The 26788-nt window shown below is 36.9% G+C and overlaps 1 protein-coding gene across 1 annotated transcript in view; it reads right to left on the bottom strand.

Moving 5' to 3' along the window:
- LOC311305794 (uncharacterized protein) overlaps nt 1-26788 on the bottom strand; it is a 1216100-nt gene that overhangs the window by 935060 nt on the left and 254252 nt on the right. The window contains exons 23-24 of the mRNA XM_084433664.1: nt 13534-13707; nt 8943-9116 (exon numbers count right to left, since the gene is read on the bottom strand). Coding sequence (XP_084289790.1) covers nt 8943-9116; nt 13534-13707 — 348 coding nt within the window. The remainder of the gene's footprint in view (nt 1-8942; nt 9117-13533; nt 13708-26788) is intronic.

Here is a 26788-nt window from a genome sequence, read left to right as displayed (position 1 = left end):
ATTAGAAGCACTAACTTCCTGATGGTCGAGCATACTGCGCAGACTCACACTGAGCTTGACGACGTAGATGTGACGTGAGCAACCCGTCTGTCTTCTAGTAGCTGTGCCAAGCGAAATCTGAATCATTCCCTTCCGAAACTTGCAGAGACGGAGAGTGTGAGTAGGAGGTGTCCATGAACTGGAGCAGGAGAAACTTTTGCTAAGTATTCTGATTAATTACTTTGCCATTTTGCCTCCACGTCCCCCCGATTGCGCGCGAGCTTCTCCTCCTGTCCATACGGTAATTTCTCTACTGTGCGACAGAGAGTTTTCGTGTTTCTTTAGAAGTAAATAATGGACAAATGGAATCTTTAAACGCCTCAGATGTAAAGTTATTCGCTGTCAAAGTGACGCCAAAATGAATGGGAGTCAATGGGATGCTAACAGCAGGTGATGGTCTGATAGCCAATGGCGGCGCCCAGGGAAGCTTCAACATAATATGAAACGCTGCCCACCTGGCTGCACACTGAGACTCCATGTTGCTTTGAGCACATCATTCTGCACCCGCGATGCGCATACGCGCTTTGTGCGCTCTGTTTTGAAGCGTTTCGTATTATCATGGTTTTGCGCACTGAAATATTATTAAAAGCCTATATTTTTTTATACCTAGCCTGCACAATACATTTAAAATAAGCATAATTTAATTGTATATTATTTCTGTGTAGTGTAGTGTATGCTTTATAAATAAACACTTCTGAATTCTTGACATTCACGTATAAATATAAAATTGTGAAATTTATGATTGCCTGATTGAATTTTATAAGAGTACTAATAGTAATTTCTATTAACATTTAGATTTTATAAAATCACTATGCAGATTTTTTCAAGAATTACGTTTTTGCTGCTGTTTTACACACTCACTAAGTTTAATAAAAATACATAATACATTTATGTAATGTTTAAAGGTGTTAACTGTAATCTTACACTGCAAAATGATAACTTACAAAGGATTAAATTCATCACAATTATGTAAGTATCTGGATATTTGCCGCGGGGCGAGGGATTCGATAACCTCTCTCTTTTTTGACCATACATGTGTTTGCATCCCTGTAGCAAGATAATTCTCTATTTAAATCAAGCTTTACATTGTGGTGAGGTAAAATCGGTTGTCATTTCCAAGGAGATGAACTCCATAGCCTAGGTGTCCATTCTCATTTTATCTTGAATAAATGATTGTGCCCTTTTGAAATTAGTTTGGCACAGATCCGTGTTGTTTTTGTATTATGCACAAGAGGGTCTGATGTAGCTAAGCCTACATAACTGCAGTGAAACCTGTGGAAACATAAAAAGAGCCAAGTAGCCTAGGCTAAATAGTACATGCTAGTATTTGAATTTGTTTTTAATTGGTTAGTATTGTTTTTACATTCTATTATTTCATATTTTTTGTTCGATAAATGTAGTTTCATCTGAGAACCCTAATACTATCTTAATGAAACTAGGATTTGATTTTATTCACAGAGACACTGGCCCTCATTTATCAAAAGTGCGTACACCAAATTTCCAGCGTACACCTGGTGTACTCCCAAAACCACGGTGACTTTGAGATTTATCAATATGGACGTTGGCGTACGGCACGCTCAAATCCTACGCCAGCTCAGGAGGTGGTGTACGCATGTTTTGAGTGCGGGAATGCGCAGAAAAACAATTCCTAACACCACAAAACGCACTGACAAAATAAAAGATATGATATATTATTACCCACTGTAAAAAAACAACAACATAGTAATTATAAACTTCAGTGTTTATTTTTGTGCAACATGGACTTCAATGTTTAATTTGTGTGACTTTACCAAAGCATTTGAATTGTAGGCATGTATTCCTTAAGTTGCGAGCCTGTGCGCTTTACCTGACGTTTCAAGCCTGGTTTATACTTTCGCCTGGCTCCGCAGCGCGAGTCTCCGCAGACTGCGCGCGCACCTCCCCAAACGGACGAGGCGTTTATACTCGACGCGCTCACCGTTGTACTATTCTTTGAAACGATGGTTAGGCCAGGGTTAGGCCCGGCAGGTGTGCACGGACTGGGTTTAGTAATGAAAGGCTTTCAATGACCAAAAAAATTATTCAGACTGACAAAATAATAAAAATGACATTCTTCTTCTTTTAAATAATAATAATACAAATAATAATAATAACGACATTCTTCTTCTAAATAACAATATGCGTCATTAATAATAAAAATCTAGAAATCAATTTTGTTTCTTTCCACTTCCCTGGTTTCGCTTTCTCTTTCTCAAAGAAGTTTCTCTTCTTTGCCGTCTTCCGTGTGTCCATGGCGTAAAATGAGGGCGTGGGGGAAGCAGAGACTTGAATATATAGGGGCGTGTTATTCTAATGACGCTCGTTTTCAGCCGCGGCATTTATCAAGGGCAGGTATTGTGTACACCTGGATTTCAAAGGTACGCACAGCTTCATAAATCAGGCGGTGAGAAGAGTGTAAGCATAATCTTACGCCAACATATACGCCCGTTTCTACGCAAGAATGATATGAGGCCACTATGAGGAAAAGGAAAGGGCACACAGACATCAGGCACTTTTTTGGTGCTAAAAGAGTAAGCAGGAAATATTAGCACTAAGATCTACAAACAATTACATTAAAAGTGTAGGTGTGGTTAGGTTTTATACACTGAATACGTGTTAAGGAAAGGGGTGCCCAGCAGACAGGAGAGGCACAGGATGAAAGCCGTGAGCAGGCCGCAGGGAGACGACAGGATGAGGGCAGAGTGCAGGACATACAGCAGGCAGTTGATAGATGGCTGGAGGACGACATTGCACAAGACATTCAGCAGGCAGCAGGAGGGCGGCAGGAGGACGATAGTGTGCAGGACATTCGGCAGGGAGACGGCAGGACAACAGTATACAGAACATTCAGCAGGCAACAGGCGGACGACAGTGTGCAGGACATTCGGCAGGGAGACGGCAGGACAACAGTATACAGAACATTCAGCAGGCAACAGGCGGACGACAGTGTGCAGAACATTCAGCAGGCAACAGGAGGACGACAGTGTGCAGGACATTCGGCAGGGAGACGGCAGGACAACAGTATACAGAACATTCAGCAGGCAACAGGCGGACGACAGTGTGCAGGACATTCGGCAGGGAGACGGCAGGACAACAGTATACAGAACATTCAGCAGGCAACAGGCGGACGACAGTGTGCAGGACAACAGTATACAGAACATTCAGCAGGCAACAGGCGGACGACAGTGTGCAGGACATTCGGCAGGCAGAAAGGAGACGGCAGGAAGATGAGTGTGTACAGGACGCTGAGCAGGCAGCAGGCACACAACAGGATGAGGGCAGAATGCAGGACATTGAGCAGGCAGCATGTGGCCAAGAGGTGAGTTAGAAATTAGGCTGTCCTTAAAGGGATTGTCTGGACTGAATCAACTCGTAGCCCTGTTGTCCGGGCAGGTTTAGGAAAGAGAGAATTTGGTGCATGTAAACCGAATTTGCAAACTGCTAGCTAATGCTAACTAATGGGGGAATAGAAGAACAAAACTAAAACAAATCTTCCTTGCCCTCATGAGTTAGAGTTGGCTGTTATTTCACTATTAGGCCCATGTTGTACCAAATTCTGTTGTTCTCATACCTCCCTACAGCACCCTGCAACATCAAACAACCGGGCTATGGGTTGATTCACTCCAGATAATCCCTTCCAACTTCACTGTTGGAGTGTCACTGTTATACTTGCATCAAAAATATTGTGCATATTTTCAATATTTAAATGACTTCAGGAAAGATGTCAATAAAACAACAATAAATCTAATAATTGCACTTAGTGTTAGGAACGTGCCACCTAATATGGCCTAATAGTCCTAGGAAAGCAACTATCTGTCATTTTACATTGCAGTCATTTAAATGTAAGTACAGTATTTATTATAGCTGTATGTCATAATACAGTAGTGAAATATGGTAGCCTACTGTTGTGTATAGGGGAAAAGGTAGAGGAATTACTATGATCAAAATACATTTTCGACCCTTCTTTAGCAAGCTAAACATTTTATGACCATATATTTTGTCATATATTTTACATTACATGTTATAAATGTAAATATATTTCACACTTAACATCATATATTTTTGTTATATTTCAGAATATATTTCAAAATGATAAATATAAGTGAACAACAATGCAAATATATTTCAATGTATTTGGAATATATGCCACATATATTTTTGACACTTAAAAATATATTTCAATATATTTCTTTTGTGTATGGGTATTTACAGATAGATAAATTAAAGCTGTCCATCATATCTTTTAAGTTGTTGCGCTTGTGATAACGTTGTAGGTCACATGATAACGTCAACATGGCGGATGATGTACGGCTCGCATTCATACTTAGCGTGATCAGGCTATATAGTACCTACTCTTTTAGCGTTTGTTAAGCAAGTACTTATTGAATTTAAGGACCTACTTAGTGAATATGCGGTTTCTAACACAGCCAGGGTGTAGCAAACACACACTCACAGTCATTAAACAACAATTAGTTAGTCATGTGACAATCACCTGATTACGTAATGTAGAATAGTCACAAGAGAGAAGAAATTGTTTGATAAATATAGAGGACATATCTCACCAAAAAAATACACAACACAACATAATATAAAACAATATATATATAAAAAAATAAATATATATATATATATATATATATATTTATATATTTATATACACACACACACACACACACACACACATATATATATAACAGATCAGAGTCACACATGTATTCCAAAACATAGATTTTACAAAAGATAGATAGATTTTAGATTTAGATTTTAAAAATAGATTTAATTTTTTTATATAAGACATGTACAACTTCACATAAAATATCAATGAAATATACAAATCAGAATCAACAATATATTCCCAATTCCACTACTTGGATTTCACACAAAACTAAATAGATATTTATAAAAATGAATTATTATATTAATTATTATAAATAATTATTATACATATTATACATACTCTGTCTCGGTGTCACTCTTAAATATGACCACTTTTTGATTGTTGGCGATTTTAATATACATGTGTGTTGTGAGAACAGACCTCTGGTCAAAGACTTTATGAATGTAATTGACTCTTTTAACCTTATGCAGTCTGTTCGGGAGCCCACGCATGAAAAGGGTCATATTTTGGATCTTGTGCTGTCATATGGGCTGGACATACAGATAACTGAGATCGGCCACACACTTCTATCTGACCATTTACCTGTTCTATTCTCCATCTCTGTGCCTGCTCCCTCTCTAAGCGCAGCTCCTCTGCGCCGTCTTCGTGTTTTTAATTCTGGAACTCCACAGTTGTTTTGTGATATTTTTAAAGACTCTTTTTTATACTCTCTGGATGATCTTAATGACCGCAGTGTGGATGAATGCATAGCAATGTTTGATTCTCTCTGTACTAAGATTTTAGATTCGATTGCACCCATGACTTTAAAGCGCATAAAGCCACAGAAGGAGCCCTGGCTGAATGAGTCCACTCGTACACTTAGGCGCACATGTAGACAGGCGGAGAGAAAATGGAAAAAGGACAATCTTCAAATTTCTAGGGAACTCCTTCAGGACAGTCTTATTAATTATCAGCAGGCTGTAAAAACTGCAAAAACTGAATATTTCTCCTCACTTGTGTCAAAAAATGCTCATAAGCCTCAGGTCCTTTTTAATGTATTTGATTCACTAGTGAACTCTGGTGATGTTGTCTGTATGGAGCCTTCTTCTAGCTTGTGTGAGGCTTTTCTGCAGTTTTTTACAGACAAGATTTCTGCTATTAGAATCCCACTCTCTCGGTCTGCTCAGGTCCCCTCAGCTCCTTTAGCAAGCACAGCTGTCTTTGACAGTTTTGAACCGGTCTCTCTCTCTGAACTGAATGAGATAGTTGCACATTTACGCCCTGCTAACTGTCAAACTGATAGTATTCCATCATGTCTGTTTAAGGAGGTCTTCTGTTCGGTGGATTCTTTTATTTTGAAATTTATTAATTTGTGTCTAAGTTCTGGCTGCGTTCCATCCTCCTTTAAACATGCCATAGTTCAGCCTCTTCTGAAGAAGAAGAACTTAGACCCTCTGGTTTTGTCTAATTTTAGACCTATTTCTAAGCTCCCTTTTATTTCAAAGGTTTTAGAAAGAGCTGTGTTAATTCAGGTCCAAGAATTTTTAAAAACAGCTGATGTTTATGAACAGTTTCAGTCTGGTTTTAGGTCTCGTCACAGCACGGAGACTGCTCTTTTAAAAGTTTTTAATGATCTGTTCTTACACCTTGATACTGGCAACTGTGCCATTCTAATTCTGCTTGATTTGACTGCAGCCTTCGACACAGTTGATCATAAAATTCTTCTGTGGCGCTTAGAGCACTGTGTTGGCTTAAAAGGCACTGTCCTACAGTGGTTTGAGTCGTATTTAACAGACAGATCAATTTCTGTACAAATGGGACAGTTTTCCTCCTCAGTGGCCCCTCTGACCTGTGGGGTACCGCAGGGGTCGGTTCTGGGTCCACTCCTGTTCACCCTGTATATGCTACCTTTGGGATTCATTTTCAGGAAGCATGGCATCTCCTTCCACTGCTTCGCTGATGATGTGCAGGTGTATCTACCGCTAAAGGTTCCAGCTAAAGAATCTTTGCAGGCTGTGATAAACTGCATGAGCGATATTAAGACATGGATGGACCAAAACTTTTTAAAACTTAATGAGAATTAAACGGAGGTTGTCTTGTTTGGTCGTCCAGAGTTGGTTCAGGTTCTTACCAGCTCCCTTGGCCAACTAGCACCTCACTTAAGATCCCATGCCAGGAATCTTGGAGTGATTGTCGACAGTGCTTTTAAACTGGATAAGCAGGTTAGTGCTGTGGTTAAGGCAAGCTTTTTTCAGCTTAGACTGATAGCTAAAGTCAAACCGTATCTGAGACAGGCTGACCTAGAAAAAGTTATTCATGTTTTTATTACCTCTCGCCTGGATTACTGTAACTCCTTGTATACAGGCATTGGGAAGTCTGAGCTCTATCGTCTGCAGCTTGTACAGAATGCAGCAGCTCGCCTTTTAAGTGGCAGGAAGAAGCGGGAGCACATTACTCCAGTGCTCTCATCGCTTCACTGGCTTCCAGTAAAGTATCGGATTGATTTTAAGGTTATTTTATTTGTTTTTAAATGTATTAATGGGCTAGCCCCAGAGTACCTTACAGACCTTGTCAGGTTGCATAGGCCTTCCAGAGACCTCCGTTCAGCCAGTCTGATGGTCCTGGAGGTTCCTAGATTTAGACTGAGATCCAGTGGTGATCGAGCCTTCTCAGTGGCAGCTCCCACTCTCTGGAACTCACTGCCTGTAGCTGTGCGGACTGCTAGTAGCCTGTCCACTTTTAAATCATTGCTGAAGACTCATTTGTTTGAAGTAGCTTTTGGCACAGGGGAGCCGCCTTGATGAATGTTGTATTATATGTGTACCTTTATTCTTAGTATTTTGTTATTTCATTGTTTTTTATGTATCAGTGTGTGACTAATATTTTTGTGTATTTTACTGTGAAGTACTTTGGTAGGCCCTTGGCCTTGGAAATGTGCTATATAAATAAATGTGACATTGACATTGACATTGACATACTAAACCAACATTGATCATTCAATATCACGTTTCTAAAACGCATGCTAACACATACGCTGCTTTATTTAATTGTGAAGTCTGAGTCTCTTCCACCTTTATGAAACACATTTACACATGTATTTCTCCTCATAGACAGTAGTGAGACTCTTCTGTGGATCACCTGATGGTTTCTGCTCCTCTCAGGATCATTTCACACTACGATATAACACATCCAGCAGAGTTTGGAGATCGACCTTTATCAGGGATGTTTGGTGATCGACCTTTATCAGGGATGTTTGGTGATCGACCTTCATCTACTCTGTAAAGTGGATCAGAAGAGAAAACAATCAGAGTTCAGTGGAACAAAGTGCAAATTATTATATTTTTTAAGTTAAATTGAATTCCTGTAATAAGATTAATTACTGACAATACATGATCTTGGATAGATTTGTGTTTTTAAATATAATAGATGTAAAGCATGAATCATGTTCATGTGTGTGTGTGTGTGTGTGTGTGTGTGCGACTCCTATTGAGTCTCTGTAAAGGAGAAACTAATGAGTGTACAGCGTATGGAATAAACCACAGGGAGCAAATACAAATGTTATTTTGAGTTCAAACACAAACCTTTAGTTAAAGCCGTTTGTTCTCTAGGTTTCAGATGTTAGATGTTAAATAAGGTTAGATGTTAGAAACATGGTTAGTTTAATATAGTTTAAAATTTCTACGACATTGTATAAAGCTGTGACAGTGAGCTTTTGTTCTCTTTCCTCCTTTGTGTTAAACATTTCAATAACTTCACATTTTGTTCTCACACAAACCCTTTGTTGCAATAAAGCTTAATGATAATTTCCTTTCACGAATGTTTGAAAGGTTTGTTCACATATCAGAGGTAAATGAAGATCTCTTTAATATCTCAGTGATGTTTCCTCACCTCAGGACACAGTTTGAGTCTCGTAGCTCGTCTCTGAGTCGCTGCTGTGAGTCTCCTATATTATTGAGACTCAGATCAAGCTCTTTTAGAAACTGCAGTGCTTTTGAGTTAGTCAAAGACTGAGTTAGAGAAGAAACATCTGTAATGCCACAGGCCCGTAGACTAGAAAGACACAAACAGAGGAAGAGAGATTATCTTACAAACAAATCATGAATGTGAAGAATTTTACACAAATATAATGTGAACTCAGACTCACTGTGAGATATTGAGTATAAAGTGTTTTAGTTTAAAAAAAAAACAGAAAGTGCACTGCTATAAACAATGAAACATAAGCCCTGCTGTCTTCAAATAAATAAACTTCAGTCACACTGTAATTGCTGTACAGTATAATGATACTAACTGTAGTTTCTCCAGCTTGAGTTGTGGGTTCATCAGTAGATCACTGAGGTTTTTCACTCCAGAGTCTCCTAGTGTATTCACGCTCAGGTTCAGCTCTCTCAGGTGTGACGGGTTTGATTTCAGAGCTGAAGTCACATCAGAACAACCTTCATCTGTCATATCACAGCAGCTTAAACTACATTAGCAGAGAGAGAGAAGAAAATAAGACAGAAGAAAAGAAAACTCTATATTCTGTAAAGTCACATCATCTTCATAAGCAAATAAAACAGAGAGAGGAAGAGAGATCTTCATCTTTATTTCACCAGATCACAAAATACTAAGTTTGCACAAATACAATGTTAAAGTGTTTTAGTTTAAACTGTTGAAGTGATTTTAAGCCTTTTGATTCTTGTATGTGAATGTGACTGACCTCAATCTCTCCAGTTTACAGTGTGTATCCTTCAGTACGGCACATAAGCGCTTCACTCCTGAGTCTCCTAGTGTATTCCCGCTCAGGTCCAGCTCTCTCAGGTGTGACGGGTTTGATTTCAGAGCTGAAGTCAGGATGAGACTCTGTTTCTCTGTAATACTGCATCCACTCAGACTGAAGACAGAAAGAGAAAATGACTCAGATCTATGATGATCAACTAACGTGTTCATCTTCATCCAGCAGACTTTTGCTGACAAATAAACAGGGATATCAAGGTAAAGGTAACATGGAGAAAGACTACACATTGTTCATTTAAATATACTACCAACACTGTAACAATACAAAGGATGAAATTGTTGATGTATTCATGTTTACACATTCATTTCATTTCATTTTTAAAGGGTCATGAAACCCCAAACACATTTTTTGATGACGTGACGTGTGACCTTTCCAACGTGATGGCACATCTCAGAGATGGTACAAGACGGGCATTTGTGGTTAAAAAGTATATATATATATATATATATATACCCCCTTTTTTTTATATGTTGGGAAGTTGACCTTCCCAGACAATCCTGAGTAAACTTAGTGTCCCACGTTTTTTGCTGCAAATGACTGGGCAGTAGTTCTTGGACCGTCACTCACAGCTATTAGTTAACCCTCTGGGGACCAAGGTGTTTTTGGGGCCCTTGAGATGTTCTGACATGCTCTGACATTTGTGCTTTTTTCAGTTATTTATAAACATGTTAATGGCAAAGTTGTAAATTCACTCTATATAGCACAAACAGGGCAACCATAATATGCGAGCAACGTGTATGTAGATGTTTGTATTTTTAAGAGAATAATGTTTATGCGTGGTTATTGGAAAAAATGTAAATGAAAGTTGCTGAATTAAGACCACAAAACACATATTAAATATGTGTCCACAAGACTTTTGACTAATGGATGTTGTCCCTTTGAGTTCTAGCTTCAAAATAATGTGAAAATAGTCTTGCTTTATCGTTCACAAAAAAAAAAAATACATTGATTTAAATGGTGTAAAACAGGTTTTGCTTGGAAAGCCAATATGCGAGGGGGAGGAGTAGTTTACACCTTAGATTACAATGTCCCACCCACTCTGCATAATGACTCTGCATAATTCATTCAGGTGTGACACTGACTGAGCCACAATGCAAGGACAAAAGATGTATTTAGAAGAAGACTTATATTGACCATTTAAGATTTCGCTTACATCTCTCTTGTAAATATGTTTTGCTATTTTATTAAAAATGTTACAATTACAACAATAATTACAATTTCAACAATATTTCAAGTGTACTCTTTCTTTGTAAAAAAGAAAAAGAAAAAAGATTATAGGCCTACATTTTATCATATGTATTCATTAGTTTGAATATAGCAAATATATATATATAATATATATAATATATATAGTTATATATATATAGTTATAAATATATATAACGTTAGATATGAGCAGAAATTGCTAAACAAAAGCTTATTTGATGTGGCAGTATATTCTACAGTAGCCTAAAAACTGTACCCAAATCTAGTCAACAAGTGACTGACTGTAACGTTGTTTTTATGAAATATTAGGGCATATAAATGCTAATTTGCAGTTTAATACGTTGCTTATACAAATACATTTTATTTCAACATATTCCAGTCGATTTTTACTCATCTCAGTAGGCTATAGCAAAGCAGTTTATTCTTTCACACACAGACGCGCGATTCATATTTAGGCTAAACAGTCTTTACAAATATGTAACCTTCATTCATTTCACAGAAAGGCGAGTCATATTATAGAAATGCGATTCATCTTTTTGCGGTTTGCATAGGCCTACACTAACGTTATTCCATAACGTTATTCCACACTTGAGAAAAGAAAACAGCCTACCTCACTCCTCAGCGGGATCTGCTCCTCATATCAGGAGATATTGCTCCTCATATCAGCACTGTTCTGAGGAAACTTTTCTCCATAAGGTAGGCTATATTATGCCTCACTCGCAGCGTTTTGTTTACAGCTGATGTGGGGGCGTTTCACAGACTGAAATGGTTCTCAGAATTTGCATTTGAATAGCACGCGCTCTCCGGGGAGTGGTCAAATTACTTTTGAATGGCTCGTAATGAGCTCGACTGGAGTCGCTCTCTTTTTGTACAGATTACAGAAGCTGAGAATATTTTTTTTTTATATAAATTACTTCATTTAAAAGATGCGATCTCAAGCTTTATGCCCGTGGGTCTGTTTGCCTGTTTGACTGAATTTTCGCGGAGTTATAGATCATTTTCGAACGCGTTTCAAATGGGAGTTTACTGACAGAGAGAAGGCAGAAATCGCATCATGTTAATTTTTCTTTATTTGTCAAAAAGCAAAACATTTTATTTTTATTGTGAGTATACAGAAAAAAAATAGAAACTGAACAGGATCGATTGATGTATTACACGAAAATGAAAGATCAAAATTAACAGAGCATTTAGTGTTTATTTTCATTGCTAAAAAAAAAAAACGAGCAAAACGCGCGGGTGCGTTTTTGGTCCCCAGAGGGTTAATGTGTTGTTGTTTTCCTTCATTGTTACTATGTTGTTTGTCATTTATTTTTGTTGATTCTTGGTGTTTATGTTTTTTTAGTTTTTTTGTATGTGAAGGGGAACTTTGTTTGTTCTTATTTCATGTTCAAAATTTAATAAAGAGATTGATGAAAAAAAAAAGTATATACTGTATATATAAACCAAAATACAGCGAATAGACTTCATGGCGCGCCTACTTTTGAAAGTCAACATTTAGATTATGTGAACTAAGTTAAATGCATTGTAAAGGCCTAGGTCACTCTGGAATAAATCACAACGTGTTTCATGATAAAAACGTGACTTTAGTTTACAGTCCGGAAAATACAGTAGGTTATAGTAAATTATTTCACGGACCCCCTGGCACTTGAGAACTGAAAGCCTCATAAGAAAGCCCTGTCGAGGCTCTTCCCCGGTGCGGGTCGTGTCGAGCCATTAGTCTGGGTGTTTGATGAGAAAAAGATGAAATGCAGTAGTTGCAATAAACGCGTTCAGAATCCATACAACTGCAGCAGCGGATGACTTTTATTCTGCTGAGCGGAGCTGAGGAAGAACTGATGACGGGACAGTTTGATCTTCGGCTGACAAATCAGAGGAAAGGAGCGTTTCATTCCCGCCTACGTGTAGAAATCAAATATTCAAGCTGTTTATAAATGTTTCTACCTGAGAACGAAAAGTGAAAAATCAATCTGAATACTCGTTTTTAGTTTTTATGAAAAAGTAAAAAGACGAAAAAGGAAGTGTTTTCTCGTTTTTCTACTTTCAATATTAAATAAAAAAACGAATGAACACACGACACGGTCCGTGTATCATCTGATCATTTCATTTCCTGTTTGGAATGGAATAACGAGAAATGAAAAGACGGATCGTTTATTCGGTGTTTCGTTTAGTTTAATAAACGGAAAATGAGATTTCGGCTCAATTTCTAATTTTTCGTTTGTGGTTTACAAAACGGTTTATGGCTTTGATATTTCATTTGCACATGTGGCGGTGCTGAAACGCCCCTTTCATCTGATTGGTCAAACCGCTTCGTCTTCAGTACAGCCAGAATAAGAGTCCGTACGGCACACTCACATCCCACTTTAACCCCCTGTGAGCAATAGGGGAAACCCAGAAAGTGCACTGCTATAAACAATGAAACATAAGCCCTGCTGTCTTCAGATAAATAAACTTCAGTCACACTGTAATTGCTGTACAGTATAATGATACTAACTGTAGTTTCTCCAGCTTGAGTTGTGGGTTCATCAGTAGATCACTGAGGTTTTTCACTCCAGAGTCTCCTAGTGTATTCCCGCTCAGGTCCAGCTCTCTCAGGTGTGACGGGTTTGATTTCAGAGCTGAAGTCACATCAGAACAACCTTCATCTGTCATATCACACCAGCTTAAACTACATTAGCAGAGAGAGAGAAGAAAATAAGACAGAAGAAAAGAAAACTCTTTATTCTGTAAAGTCACATCATCTTCATAAGCAAATAAAAAAGAGAGAGGAAGAGAGATCTTCATCTTTATTTCACCAGATCACAAAATACTAAGTTTGCACAAATACAGTGTTAAAGTGTTTTAGTTTAAACTGTTGAAGTGATTTTAAGCATTTTGATTCTTGTATGTGAATGTGACTGACCTCAATCTCTCCAGTTTACAGTGTGAATCCTTCAGTACGGCACATAAGCGCTTCACTCCAGAGTCTCCGAGTGTATTCCTGCTCAGGTCCAGCTCTCTCAGGTGTGACGGGTTTGATTTCAGAGCTGAAGTCAGGATGAGACTCTGTTTCTCTGTAATACTGCAATCATTCAGACTGAAGACAGAAAGAGAAAATGACTCAGATCTATGATGATCAACTAACGTGTTCATCTTCATCCAGCAGACTTTTGCTGACAAATAAACAGGGATATCAAGGTAAAGGTAACATGGAGAAAGACTACACATTGTTCATTTAAATATACTACCAACACTGTAACAATACAAAGGTTGAAATTGTTGATGTATTCATGTTTACACATTCATTTCATTTCATTTTTAAAGGGTCATGAAACCCCAAAACACATTTTTTGATGACGTGACGCATGACCTTTCCAACGTGATGATGTAATACGTGTCACATCTCAAAGATGGTACAAGACGGGCATTTGTGGTTAAAAAGTATATATACCCCCTTTTTTTTTAATATGTTGGGAAGTTGACCTTCCCAGACAATCCTGAGTAAACTTAGTGTCCCACGTTTTTAGCTGCAAATGACTGGGCAGTAGTTCTTGGACCGTCACTCACAGCTATTAGTTCATGTGTTTTGTTTCCTTCATTGTTACTATGTTGTTTGTCGTTTATTTTTGTTAATTCTTGGTTTTTATGTTTTATGTTTTGTATTTTTATTTTATGTGAAGGGTACGGAGCCCCCCTAGTCCCACTTTGGCAAAAAAAAAATATTATAACTATCTTGTGGCCTCAAGATAGTAACTCGTGGCCTCAAGATAGTAACTCGTGGCCTCAAGATAGTATCTTGTGGCCTCAAGATACTAACTCGTGGCCTCAAGATACTAACTCGTGGCCTCAAGATACTAACTCGTGGCCACGAGAAAGTAAGTTTTTTCAAGGTGAACGTTCCTTTTAATGTTTCCATGGCAACGCGTCACGCAATACACCGCAGCCACAATAATACTGTATGACAGATGTGTCGCTTTTTATTACCTGAGAACGAAAAGTGAAAAATCAAGCTGAATACTTGTTTTTAGTTTTTTGGAAAAAATAAAAAGACGAAAAAGGAAGTGTTTTCTCGTTTTTCTACTTTCAATATTAAATCATAAAACGAATGAACACACGACACGGTCCGTGTATCATCTGATCATTTCATTTCCTGTTTGGAATGGAATAACGAGAAATGAAAATCAGCTCGTTTATTCGTTTTTAGTTTAGTTTAAAAAACGAAAAATTAGATTTTGGCTCATTTTTTCATTTTTCGTTTGTGGTTTACAAATCGGTTTATGAGTTCGATATTTCATTTGCACACGTGGGCGGTGCTGAAACGCCCCTTTCATCTGATTGGTCGAAACGCTCCGCCTTCAGTACGAGCTTTTCTTTCTGTCAGGCAGAATAAGAGTCAGTACGAGTGTGGCACTGACAAATGCACTTTAATAAAATAATGTCAGAAACCACCACTCACTGTTAACTACGCACAATATTGGAAGCAGAAATATGTTGCTGGTCACGTAATTCGTGCTGCTGTGACTTGCAAGCGACCCCATTAATGTGAGCCACATATGACAGATTATTTTAGCATGATGTATTTCCCATTGATAAATACAGTGCAAAAGTTCCGTCTCTTTGGATCAGAGGTGGAAGTAACGAATTACAACTACTCACGTTACTGTAATTAAGTAGTTTTTTTGGGTACTTGTACTTTTTTGAGTATATTTTTAAATCTGTAATTTTACTTGTACTCAAGTACATATTAAGATAAGTAATCTACTTCGCTACTTGTAAAATCACATTTCGTTACTGAGTACAATTTGAATTGATATTCAAATCTTTGAATGGCATTTCGGTAGCCAATAAAAATATTCGATCGTAAACGGACCAATAAAACCCCTGATATTTGGACTGAATGAAAGCCGCCGCAGTCGCAGCAGGTTTGGAAGAGCTGATCATGAAGGAGGCGAGGAGCTCAGAGTGATTAATGGCTGGACTGAAAGTTTGGAACAACAAACTACATAGTAGTATTGTCAAAATATCTATATTTTACCAGCTGCGCGTTCTCATTCTCTCATCTCAACGACAGCGAGTTTGACACACCCGCCTCCTCTCAGCGCGGGATTGCAGGTAGGCCTATTACGCATAATTTTATACGTTTCTATGGCATATTTTAATGGCAAATGTCACGAACAATATTATAACGCGAGGGCACATTCATGTAATCGCAGAAAACTGGACGCGAGCTCTCAAATATACGAACGAACTGGACTCGGAAATTGAGTGTGCGCTCTCGGACTGTGTGTCATATCATGTGCAATCGCGAATCTCTCCAAGTGGTTCTCACTGCAGACTCAAATGACGTCCAGCTCCAATCTCTCCATGCTCTTGAATTAAACGCTGTCAAAAGTTATGAAAAATCTAGTCTTTTTGCAAATTAATTTCAGTTTGAATTGAAATCAAGCTTCCTTGTGCTGTGTGTGAGCTATTGCAACAGTTCACGTTACCCTATTGTAAAGACAAATACACTGAGTGAGTAAATATTAGATTATTGTAATGGTTATTGATCAATGTTTAAATATGCAAACAAAAGCCTAAATTAAAATCTCACCTTATAAAGTGGACGTGTCTCTTCAGAAGACTTGAATTAAACTTTTCCATTCAAATAGATTACTGTTACAATGAGTGTTGTGCTTTTCAATGCTTGAAAATAATGATTGCCTTGACAAAATGGATGGACAAAAATGTAGATATTAAAATATTTAGTATGTAGTAGTTTTCCCGATGGTATTAAAAATGATAGGCTAGGCCTACTGAATATTGACATATTTCAAGGTGTCATATTGAAGTTAGAAATTCCAGTATCCACTAATTAATGTCCTTTGACAATAAGGTAAAAACGTGTTAAAAGTAGCTATTTTCTACATAAATCTATGATTTTGTTGAATATTTTTATTGGTAATGCATTAACTATCGCCAGCTAAAAAGTAATTAGTAACTAGTACTCTGAGTAGTTTTTGAGAAGAGTAATTTGTACTTTTACTTAATTACTTTTTTTAAACCAGTACTTTTACTTGTAATTGAGTATTATTTCAGCAATGTAACGGTACTTGTACTTGAGTACAAATTTTCAGTACTCTTTCCACCTCTGCTTTGGATAAAAGGGGAGTGGAAATAAAAAACCTCTCTCATCTTTTATTTACATCAAAAGGCAGGTAGGCGTGTGTGACATATGTATGCTATAAATAATTTTGAAAATTGAATAGAAATAAAGTTTATATTTATGAATGTAAGCATGTGTAGTCTACTCAGTTCACATTAAAAGAAAGAGAGAAGCTAGAATCAGTGAACGTACATTAATACTGACAAAATTACCAGGTTTGGGATTAATTAAATCATGTAGGTTGAAGAGCACGGCATGCCTTTAAAATGTTATAGTTTTATTATAAAACTAATACAATTTTATTACATACTGAATTGGTCGATGTTTCTCTGAGTTTTCTTTATTATGTTGACTTAAGAAAGCCAGCATATTTGAACATTATTATTATTATTATTATTATTATTATGAGAAATTGAATCCGCCTAGAACTTTAATGCTTCACCAAACTCAGCTCAGACCTTCAGACTGGTCTGACTCGCTTATATCTTTTCTAACTGGTCAGACTTACTTTCCCCAAAAATCTATTGACTTGCGTTATCAGAGCAATGAAGGCCGTAATACTCAATGCTGTCCACTAGAGGGGGCGACAGGATAATAAGTCTTTTCTACTCTCTTTCCCTGTTTGCATTAGAGCCCTGCATTTCAGCCCGAGCCCGACGGGCCCCGACTTTTTTACGCCCCTAGGGCCGGGCTTCGGGCCAATTTTCACGTCATAGTTCACATGCGGGCCGGGCCTCTGGCCTTTTTTGGGTTATCCTTCTTTTTATATTTTTAGACATTAATTAAAAAAATATGAGAAGTTGACGTCGACGATAGAAGAACAAACATAGAAAGACATTTAATAACCTCATAACTTTCATAATCTTATAATTACACTGACATATGATTGACATGACAGTCTCACGCACGCAAGCACGCGCACACACAGAAGGTTTCCCGTCAGCGCAACCAACGATTCACCTCACTTGCAAATAATGGAGAATATTAAGAGAAAAATCGCAGAGTGATAGAAGAGAGGACTGGGTTAAAATCTCCCACTGTGGATGCTATTCTTTTTCTCCACGATGCTCTGTAAGAGACTGTTCTAACTTTTCGTTTGATTGGACTTTATTTTCGTTTAACTGTTGGAAACTACTGGAAAAAAGAATGGCCATGTTCTGTGGTGCATTTTTGAGGTAAGATAACCTGCAAGTTTGTTTTTGATTTTTTTTAATTTAATTTGCTCTATTGCTCATTTCGTTTGCGAGCGCTGTTGCGAGCAGCCTGAGCCTGCCTCAGTATTTCAAAAAAAATTTACTCACTGTGGTTTAATAAATAAACATTAAACTAACTGTCTGTGTGATATGCTTGAAGTGTTTTATATCTATGGATTTTATTGTAGCCAAGTAAAGTATTAGCGTTGATTTGAGAGGCTAAATTGATCAAACATGTTTTACTCGCTGTTGGCTCGGCTGCTTGGTCGTAATTTTTAGCGCAATTTTCCACCGGACAAAATTGCGATTGTTAACTCATGATTTCTGTTGTCTGTGCGCACCAATCTTGCACTTCTATCTACTCCTCAACCAGACCACCTAGAGACTTCGGGTTTTCGGCATTATGTTAAGGAAGGTCTAATCTCGGGAACGCACAAAAAAAATCCAGGAAAAGATTTACTATCTCTTAGTGTTGTGATCCCATGACGTCAGAAAATTGCGCTAAAACACTCACTGAGTTTCTATTACTTTTTTTTTTTTTTTTTTTTAAATGCTCCAAACATTTGTCTAAATTAACTTAATAAAGAAATGAAAAGAAAAGAAACCTAACTAACAAAACGGACATATTTTAATGGCTGCAAATAGGGCAGGCTGCCGCTGTAAAAAAAAAAAAAAAAAAAAAAACCGGCTCGGGTCGGACTCGGGCCGATAATTCTGATGAGCTGTCGGACACGGGTCGGGCTAGGGCCTGAGTATGGGGGTAAATTGATGCCAAAACCATTGAAAATGGACAGACTAAAAGTCACAAATAGATATTACAACTTGTAAACACAAAAGACAATCTACAAATAGTTTAAAGATCCACAAAACAAAGTCCTCATGATCCGCAAATCTAAAACAAGATCTACAAATAGATACAAAGTCCTCAAACAAACTCTTTGTGATCCACAAATATAAAGCATGATCTACAGAAATATAAAAAATCCACAAATAAACACATCCTGATTCACAAATAGAAATCCGTGACTTGAACTTGAAAACCAGAATTTGAATGAATGTAAAGTGACTTGTTTGCAGGTGAAGATCATGTTCTGTTTGTAGATTGTGTCACATTTGTTTTCAGAATTCTGGCACTATTGTTTCGCTGTTGTGACAAAATAATGCCATAATCATTGAAAATGAAGAGACTATGAGTCAAAAATGCATATAACAATTTGTAAACACAAAACAAGATCTACAAATCAATTTAAAATCTGAAAACAAACTCCTCATAATCTGCAAATGTAAAACACAATCTGTAAATAGATTCCAAATCTGCAAACAAACTCCTCATGATCTGCAAATGTAAAACAAGATCTACAAATAGATAAAAAATCCACAAACAGACTCTTCATGACATACAAATATAAAATGCGATCTACAAATAGATTTAAAATCCGTAAACAAACTCTTTATGATTCACAAATAGAAATCAGTGACTTGTACTTGACAACCAGAATTTGAATGAATGCAAAGTGATTTGTCTGCGCATGAGGGTCATTATTTGTTTGTAGATTGTGTTGCATTTGTTTTCAGAATTTTGGCACAACTGTTTCGCTGTTTTTCCCATTAAAAAATCTACAAATGCCCTCCTCACAATTTGTAAACAAACACAGTCTAACTTGTTTTTTCAAACCACTGTAAAAAGACATTCTTACACATTCTGTGCAAGCTCAGCATGCAAGTGTTGAATCTGTGTTTGCAGATCACAGGGCATTCACAGATCCCTCTGCACACGTCTACAGATCTTTTTGGCACTATCTTTCCGCAGAGTGTGTGACTACGATCCACACGTGTAGTCAGCCAATCAGGGGTATTGCTTCAATGTGATGTCACGCCCCCTCAATACGCCCTTTTCAAAATAAGAGTCGACACTTCTCGGATGGGTGGGCTGGGCTCACTGCCATTTATCGTTGCCGGTGTTGCAGCCTACCGAAATCCGACTCCCCGGACAAATCGCACTCCTAAAAAATGAAGCGAGTTTATGCACTTCCTTTGCTATATCCGTTTATTGATCGATTTTTCACACAGCAAGCACCCAGACCCTGCATGGAAGCATAGACGTTGGAATAGGGGGGGCTGTTGACATAAAAGCAGACATAAAAAAATGACATAAAAGCAGATCATCATTCATTAATCAGCGCTGTTGTTGGTGCGATGTGTCACGTGACAAGCAATGACGCGTCACCAGTTCAAAACTGAATCCCAAAAGTCCGCTTAAGAAGCATAATACGTACAGACTCCATGATTCGCTCTTTTGTTGTTCTGTTTTCTTTCAGGATCAAAAATACAACAAATGAAGGCGTTTATCTGTATTTCCGACTGATGAGAACTATGCATATACATTCATAAATCAGTCAATTTTGTATTTTATTATGAGATATTTTATTCTAATGTGATCAGTGACTCAAGCAGTGATGGACCAAAGAGCGCGCATTTTGACATTTGCTGTAAAAACTTGACATATAAATTCTCAGAAAATGCATTTAATACCAATATATTGAAACGTCTGTTTATATACTCCATTAATAAAGGAGTCCAGACATACGAAAAATATCAGTCCACATGCGTTTTATATTTAATTTGAGGGAAATAGACATGCATGCACTTTTAGGAAGCAAAATATTTTTTAGTAATTCTGTCAATTACATTAAGGTTATTACATTGTCTGCTATATATTTGCTTCTTATTTATTAAATACGAGCAATTGATTGATAAAACATTGATCAAAATTAAGATAAAATTTATACAAAACGAAAATCTTTTAAAAAGAGTTTTCTATAAAACAAAACTTAATCAAGTCGTCAAAATCATGTTTTACCAAAAACAGCGCCGTTGCTAGGAGGGCGCCAGCGCCTCTGCCTCGCGAGTGGATGATAGCCCTGAAGACGCCTAGCAATGATATATCTTTAGTGGTAGTATACATTTAGTTAAGTTATACCTTAAGAGTCTTTGTAGCGCGCTAATGTTATCGGAAAATGCAGCCCAGGTATGATGCGTATGAATGATGCGTAATGGAGATTCCAAAGCGCTCTTCTTTGGTCAGAACCACGGAGAGCGATCGCGGAGGTCCGTCCTATGCACTGAAACGTTTAACAATGCAACAAAATATTTAAAAAGCATCAAGCTATTAAAATGATGTATACGCACAGATAATATAAGAGTAGGCTATATTAGTCAATATTTTTTATTAGGTTAAGCAGTGATTGGACAATTTTATTTAATTTTTTTATTTAACGTTTTTAATTTAAGGCCCACCCTTAAGAGTCTTAAGAGAGACAGAGGCTATCCGGTACTGTCTGAAATGGTTAACTGTGTTGGCGATGCATGTGCAAAAAAGATTTAACTAATCATAAAGTCAATCAGGATACATAACACAGACATACACTAACTCCTAGCAACGGCGCTGGTCGCGCTAGCTGCACTAGCCGCGCTATCATCCTGGGGTGGCAGAGACGAAGATGTGCAAGGTGATGTGGATCTCAGCTCTCTTCATCTCCTGGTTGCAGCGATAACTCCGAGACTGTACGGGCGCGTTTAAAGGGGTCATATAATGGTACATGCACTTTTACAAGTTGATTGCACTGAAATGTCTGTTGGCAGTGCCTGTACACAACCATCCTATCATGATAAAAATCCATCCAGTGGTTTTGTTTTAATCTCCTTATATGTTTGACCATCTCTGAAATCAAGCCGTTCGATATTGTGACGTCATAAGATCGTACGCCCCTCCCGCTATTGTGATTGACAGCCGTGTTTCAACACAAGACCCGCCCAGAGCAAGCTGTGACAGCCGTCGTCATAGTAGTCCGCCATTGTTGATATGCTGGAGTAGAATGGCGTCTAAGCGATTGTGGTGTTCTGTTCTTAGATGTAATAAGGAACACAGCAGTCATTTGGATGTTCCTAAATCCGAGCCGTTGAAGAAGCAGTGGCTGAGTTTTGTTTTTGAAGCGATATGCCCAAAGGATTGACGCGGGGATTCCCTCACGGGGATTCCCCACGATCGTCTGTGCTTTCATGTTTGCGCGAATCATTTCACACCAGACAGCTTCACAAACGAGAAAAAACGGATCGGTACCAACGTGTTACTGCTGAACCTCCAGAAGATGTGAGTGTAATGTTTTATTAACCTTTATATTAGTATTTATATTAATCTTTGCGAAATTTGCAAACCTTGCTGCAGGCTTCACGATGAATGCGTCTAAGGTTTACACTCAGGGTACATTACGGCATGTTTTCTATGTACAACGTTCTCAATATAATTCATAATCCCACGTTTATAACGAATAACACGTGGTTATTGTGTTAGATACGGTCAGAGAATGTCTAATACGGTGTACCCACAGAACAGAGGGGCGGGGTGAGCAAAGCTCATTATCATTTAAAGACACATGCACTGAAACGGCGTGCTGAAAACAGAGCTGTTTTTGACCAGGTAAAATTAGTGTTTTCTTACAATACTAATGAGAATTTTTAATTAAAGTATATTACAAACTTTTAATTTAGACCCTAAAGAATCATATTAGCTTGTACAAAAATGGCATTATATGACCCCTTTAAGGTACCTAAACAACACTGTTGCAACAGGGCTGAGGGCTGGGTTGGAAAATATGTGACGTCATTATGTTTTAAATTTAATCAGTGTTGATTATGAAAATGAGCATGCAGCATGATAGGCTATGATACATTTTGAGATGCGTAATTGATCTTGGAGACATGGAGTGGGTAAAACATGACCACTTGTTGACCACTTCATTGAGCTTTGTTTTGTAGAAAGTCTCTTTTTAAAAGATTTTCGTTTTGTATAAATTGTATCTTAATTTTGATCAATGTTTTATCAACCAATTGCCTGTATTTAATAAATAAGAAGCAAATGTATAGCAGACAATGTAATAAGGCGCCGACACGATCACTCGCATTGCACGTGAACTGGAGGGCGCCGAAACTCAGCTTGTGCCTCACAGATTTGAGAAATATAGGCTATCTATTATAGAAAGCTTGAAATGTCTATTTTTAAACGAAAATATTCAAAACCAAAAGAAATAGGCTACTCTCTGATTATGTAGACTAATCCATTTGAAATATGCATTTCTCTCTGGGGTTCATGGCGAATCCGCATCGTCAACTTAATCTTTGCAGCAACACAGAAAACACCAGTTTATTAATAAACAATTAAATGTCTCCTTGCTATTTTAGACACATTCATAATCATTACTTTTACCGGTTCTTTGTGGCAAGCTTTATGCGTGCGGTCGTGCACTTGAGTGCGGCTATATTAGGCCTACGTAAACGCTCATTATCCTTTAAATTAATATAAAGGGGCGATTTGTCCACGAATGGCTAGTCAACTAGAAAAAAATTTAGTCGGAGGCAGCCCTTATTCCACATATTTTCGAACCAGCAGGCCATTCTGGGTTGAGCGAGCGACCCTGCGGAATGAGCGAGCGGAGGGAATATTCAGAAATGCGCTCTCCACGCACGAGCTCTGATTGGAATAAACCTGAACCGCACTGTCTGCTGAACTTGTGCAGAAATATCAAAATAGACCTAATCAGCTTTTTAAAATTGTTTTTAAAACTAAACATTTAGACTATTTTAGCACAAATTATGATCTTATTGCCGATTTTTTATAATTCTTGACAAAATTAGAATATAGGCTATTAAAAGATTGCAGTTGCCTACTGAAATTTAAACAAAATATAATTGAAAAATATTTTGGTGTGTTTATTAGAAGTAAAACTAGTAAAATTATGTATTCTTTATTATAGCTTAATTCGGTTATTCTGTTCTATTAAATCATTTAACTAAATCCTGATAACGCGGTGTGTATGAGCTGTAAAGTGTACGGTATAGGCCTATATTGAATTGGTGAAGCCAATGTAAATTTATATAAAACATTTTATGATATATCAATTACTATATATATATATATATAAAATAAATCACAATACATTACAAGTTAAAATTTCAATAAAAAAAATATATATATTAGGCTACATTCAATCTCAAAGTTGTGCGCTTTTTTTCTGTCTTGCTCAACCCATCAGAGTATGTCCCATGGGATTTGTAGGGAAAAAAATCTTCGTAAATCCCAGGATCCATTGAAAAAACAACGTGATAATTAAGTGTGCAAACAAGGTACAATTAGCTATGCCTGGAATGAATTAGCGCGCGCGATTTTCACAAGTGCACATCCGCCCTGTTGATGAATTCGACATTCAGCCAATTTCTAAGTAAAACTATACATGTATATTTTTAATTATTCGTAAATTAATATATAAGAGTATAGGCTATTATATGAACTATTATAAAAAAAAAAAAAAAATATATATATATATATATATATATAAACTATCATAATACTAATATAGCCTAATAAAATTAATATTTATCATAAAACCAATTTCCAAGTAAACCATATTTTTTTAATTATTATTATATTTATTATATTAATATAATAATATTAATATAATATATCATAAAACTAATTTCTAAGTAAAACTATATATAGGCTACATATATTTTAATTATTATAAAATTATTATATGAATTATTATTTAAAATAAAAAATATATCGGATATTAAAAAATATATATAATCATAAAATTATTAAATACATTTTATTTGGATGTAGTAACATGTACAGTACACTCACAAAAAATGAGTTACAATCAACTGATTTCACCAGTCCGTATTTTAATGCTGTGAAAATCCCACTCCCCCTGCTAAACCTGTCACCACACAATCTCTAAACCAAGATGTGACAGCAGCAGTAGTGTGGTGAGTCTATGACCTTATATACCTGTGCTGGTGATGAGGGGAGTGTGAGTCCTGTATTTTAATGCTGTGAAAATCCCACTCCCCCTGCTAAACCCATCTTGTTTTTCTTTCTTTTTTTTTTTTTTTTTTAAAGGGCCCCTGACCGCAAAGCAACTCCAGCTATTTTAATTGTATATCCATAAGATGTAAAATTGAAAGAATGAATGAAATAAATAATGCTTTTTGGGGCCCTAATGTGCTGGAAAATAACTATTAATAAAAAATAAAAAAAATGTCTAAGGTTTCTTTACATTCTTAGCTTTAAGTGTCAATTATCACTAATAATTTGTTTCATTTCTATTTTTAAGACGCAATTAAGCAAAAAACAAACAAACAAAAAGACAGGTATTTGCCTCATATATATACAATATGTATTTCATGAACTCTTAAAGCCTATCTTCGTGAAAAAAGGTTAAATATTATTATTTTTAATGACATTCATGTGCAATGGGGAGAGTAATACAATATTTTCCTATGAACCACAGCGTGTTTAACACACAAACGATAAATTCAGTTAAATTAAGTGAAATTAACAGTTTTGTTTTGATAGCTGGTAGTTTTATTCCTTACCCGTCGAAGTTTATAGTTTGAATCGATCTGCCATGTTTTTTTGTTTGTTTGTGTTTGTTTTTTGCATCTTTTATCCACACTAGTTCACTTTCTGTTAATTTATTTAAGTGTAGACAAAGCTTCCATGCAGGATCTGGGTGCTTGCTTTGTGAAAAATCGATCGATAAACGGATATAGCAAAGGAAGTGCATAAACTCGCTTGCGCGTGCAGACGAGGGGGAGTGCGATTCACCCATCCGAGAAGTGTCAGCTCTTATTTTGAAAAGGGCGTATTGAGGGGGCGTGACATCACGTTGAAGCAAAACCCCTGATTGGCTGACTACACGTGTGGATCGTAGTCACACACTCTGCGGAAAGATAGTGCCAAAAAGATCTGTAGACGTGTGCAGAGGGATCTGTGAATGCCCTGTGATCTGCAAACACAGATTCAACACTTGCATGCTGAGCTTGCACAGAATGTGTAAGAATGTCTTTTTACAGTGGTTTGAAAATACAAGTTAGACTGTGTTTGTTTGCAAATTGTGAGGAGGGCATTTGTAGATTTTTTAATGGGAAAAACAGCGAAACAGTTGTGCCAAAATTCTGAAAACAAATGCAACACAATCTACAAACAAATAATGACCCTCATGCGCAGACAAATCGCTTTGCATTCATTCAAATTCTGGTTGTCAAGTACAAGTCACTGATTTCTATTTGTGAATCATAAAGAGTTTGTTTGCGGATTTTAAATCTATTTGTAGATCGCATTTTATATTTGTATGTCATGAAGAGTCTGTTTGTGGATTTTTTATCTATTTGTAGATCTTGTTTTACATTTGCAGATCATGAGGAGTTTGTTTGCAGATTTGGAATCTATTTACAGATTGTGTTTTACATTTGCAGATTATGAAGAGTTTGTTTTCAGATTTTAAATTGATTTGTAGATCTTGTTTTGTGTTTACAAATTGTAATATGCATTTTTGACTCATAGTTTCTTCATTTTCAATGATTATGGCATTATTTTGTCACAACAGCGAAACAATAGTGCCAGAATTCTGAAAACAAATGTGACACAATCTACAAACAGAACATGATCTTCACCTGCAAACAAGTCACTTTACATTCATTCAAATTCTGGTTTTCAAGTTCAAGTCACTGATTTCTATTTGTAAATCAGGATGTGTTTATTTGTGGATTTTTTATATTTCTGTAGATCATGCTTTATATTTGTGGATCACAAAGAGTTTTTTTGAGGACTTTGTATCTATTTGTAGATCTTGTTTTAGATTTGCGGATCATGAGGACTTTGTTTGTGGATTTTTAATCTATTTGTAGATTGTCTTTTGTGTTTACATGTTGTAATATCTATTTGTGACTTTTAGTCTGTGCATTTTCAATGGTTTTGGCATCAATTTACCCCCATACCCTGA

The sequence above is a fragment of the Rutilus rutilus genome (genome assembly GCF_951802725.1).
Source record: "Rutilus rutilus genome assembly, chromosome: 1".
NCBI lineage: Eukaryota > Metazoa > Chordata > Actinopteri > Cypriniformes > Leuciscidae > Rutilus > Rutilus rutilus.
The sequence above is the reverse complement of the archived record's forward strand: the minus strand, read 5'-3'. Positions and strand labels throughout refer to the sequence as shown.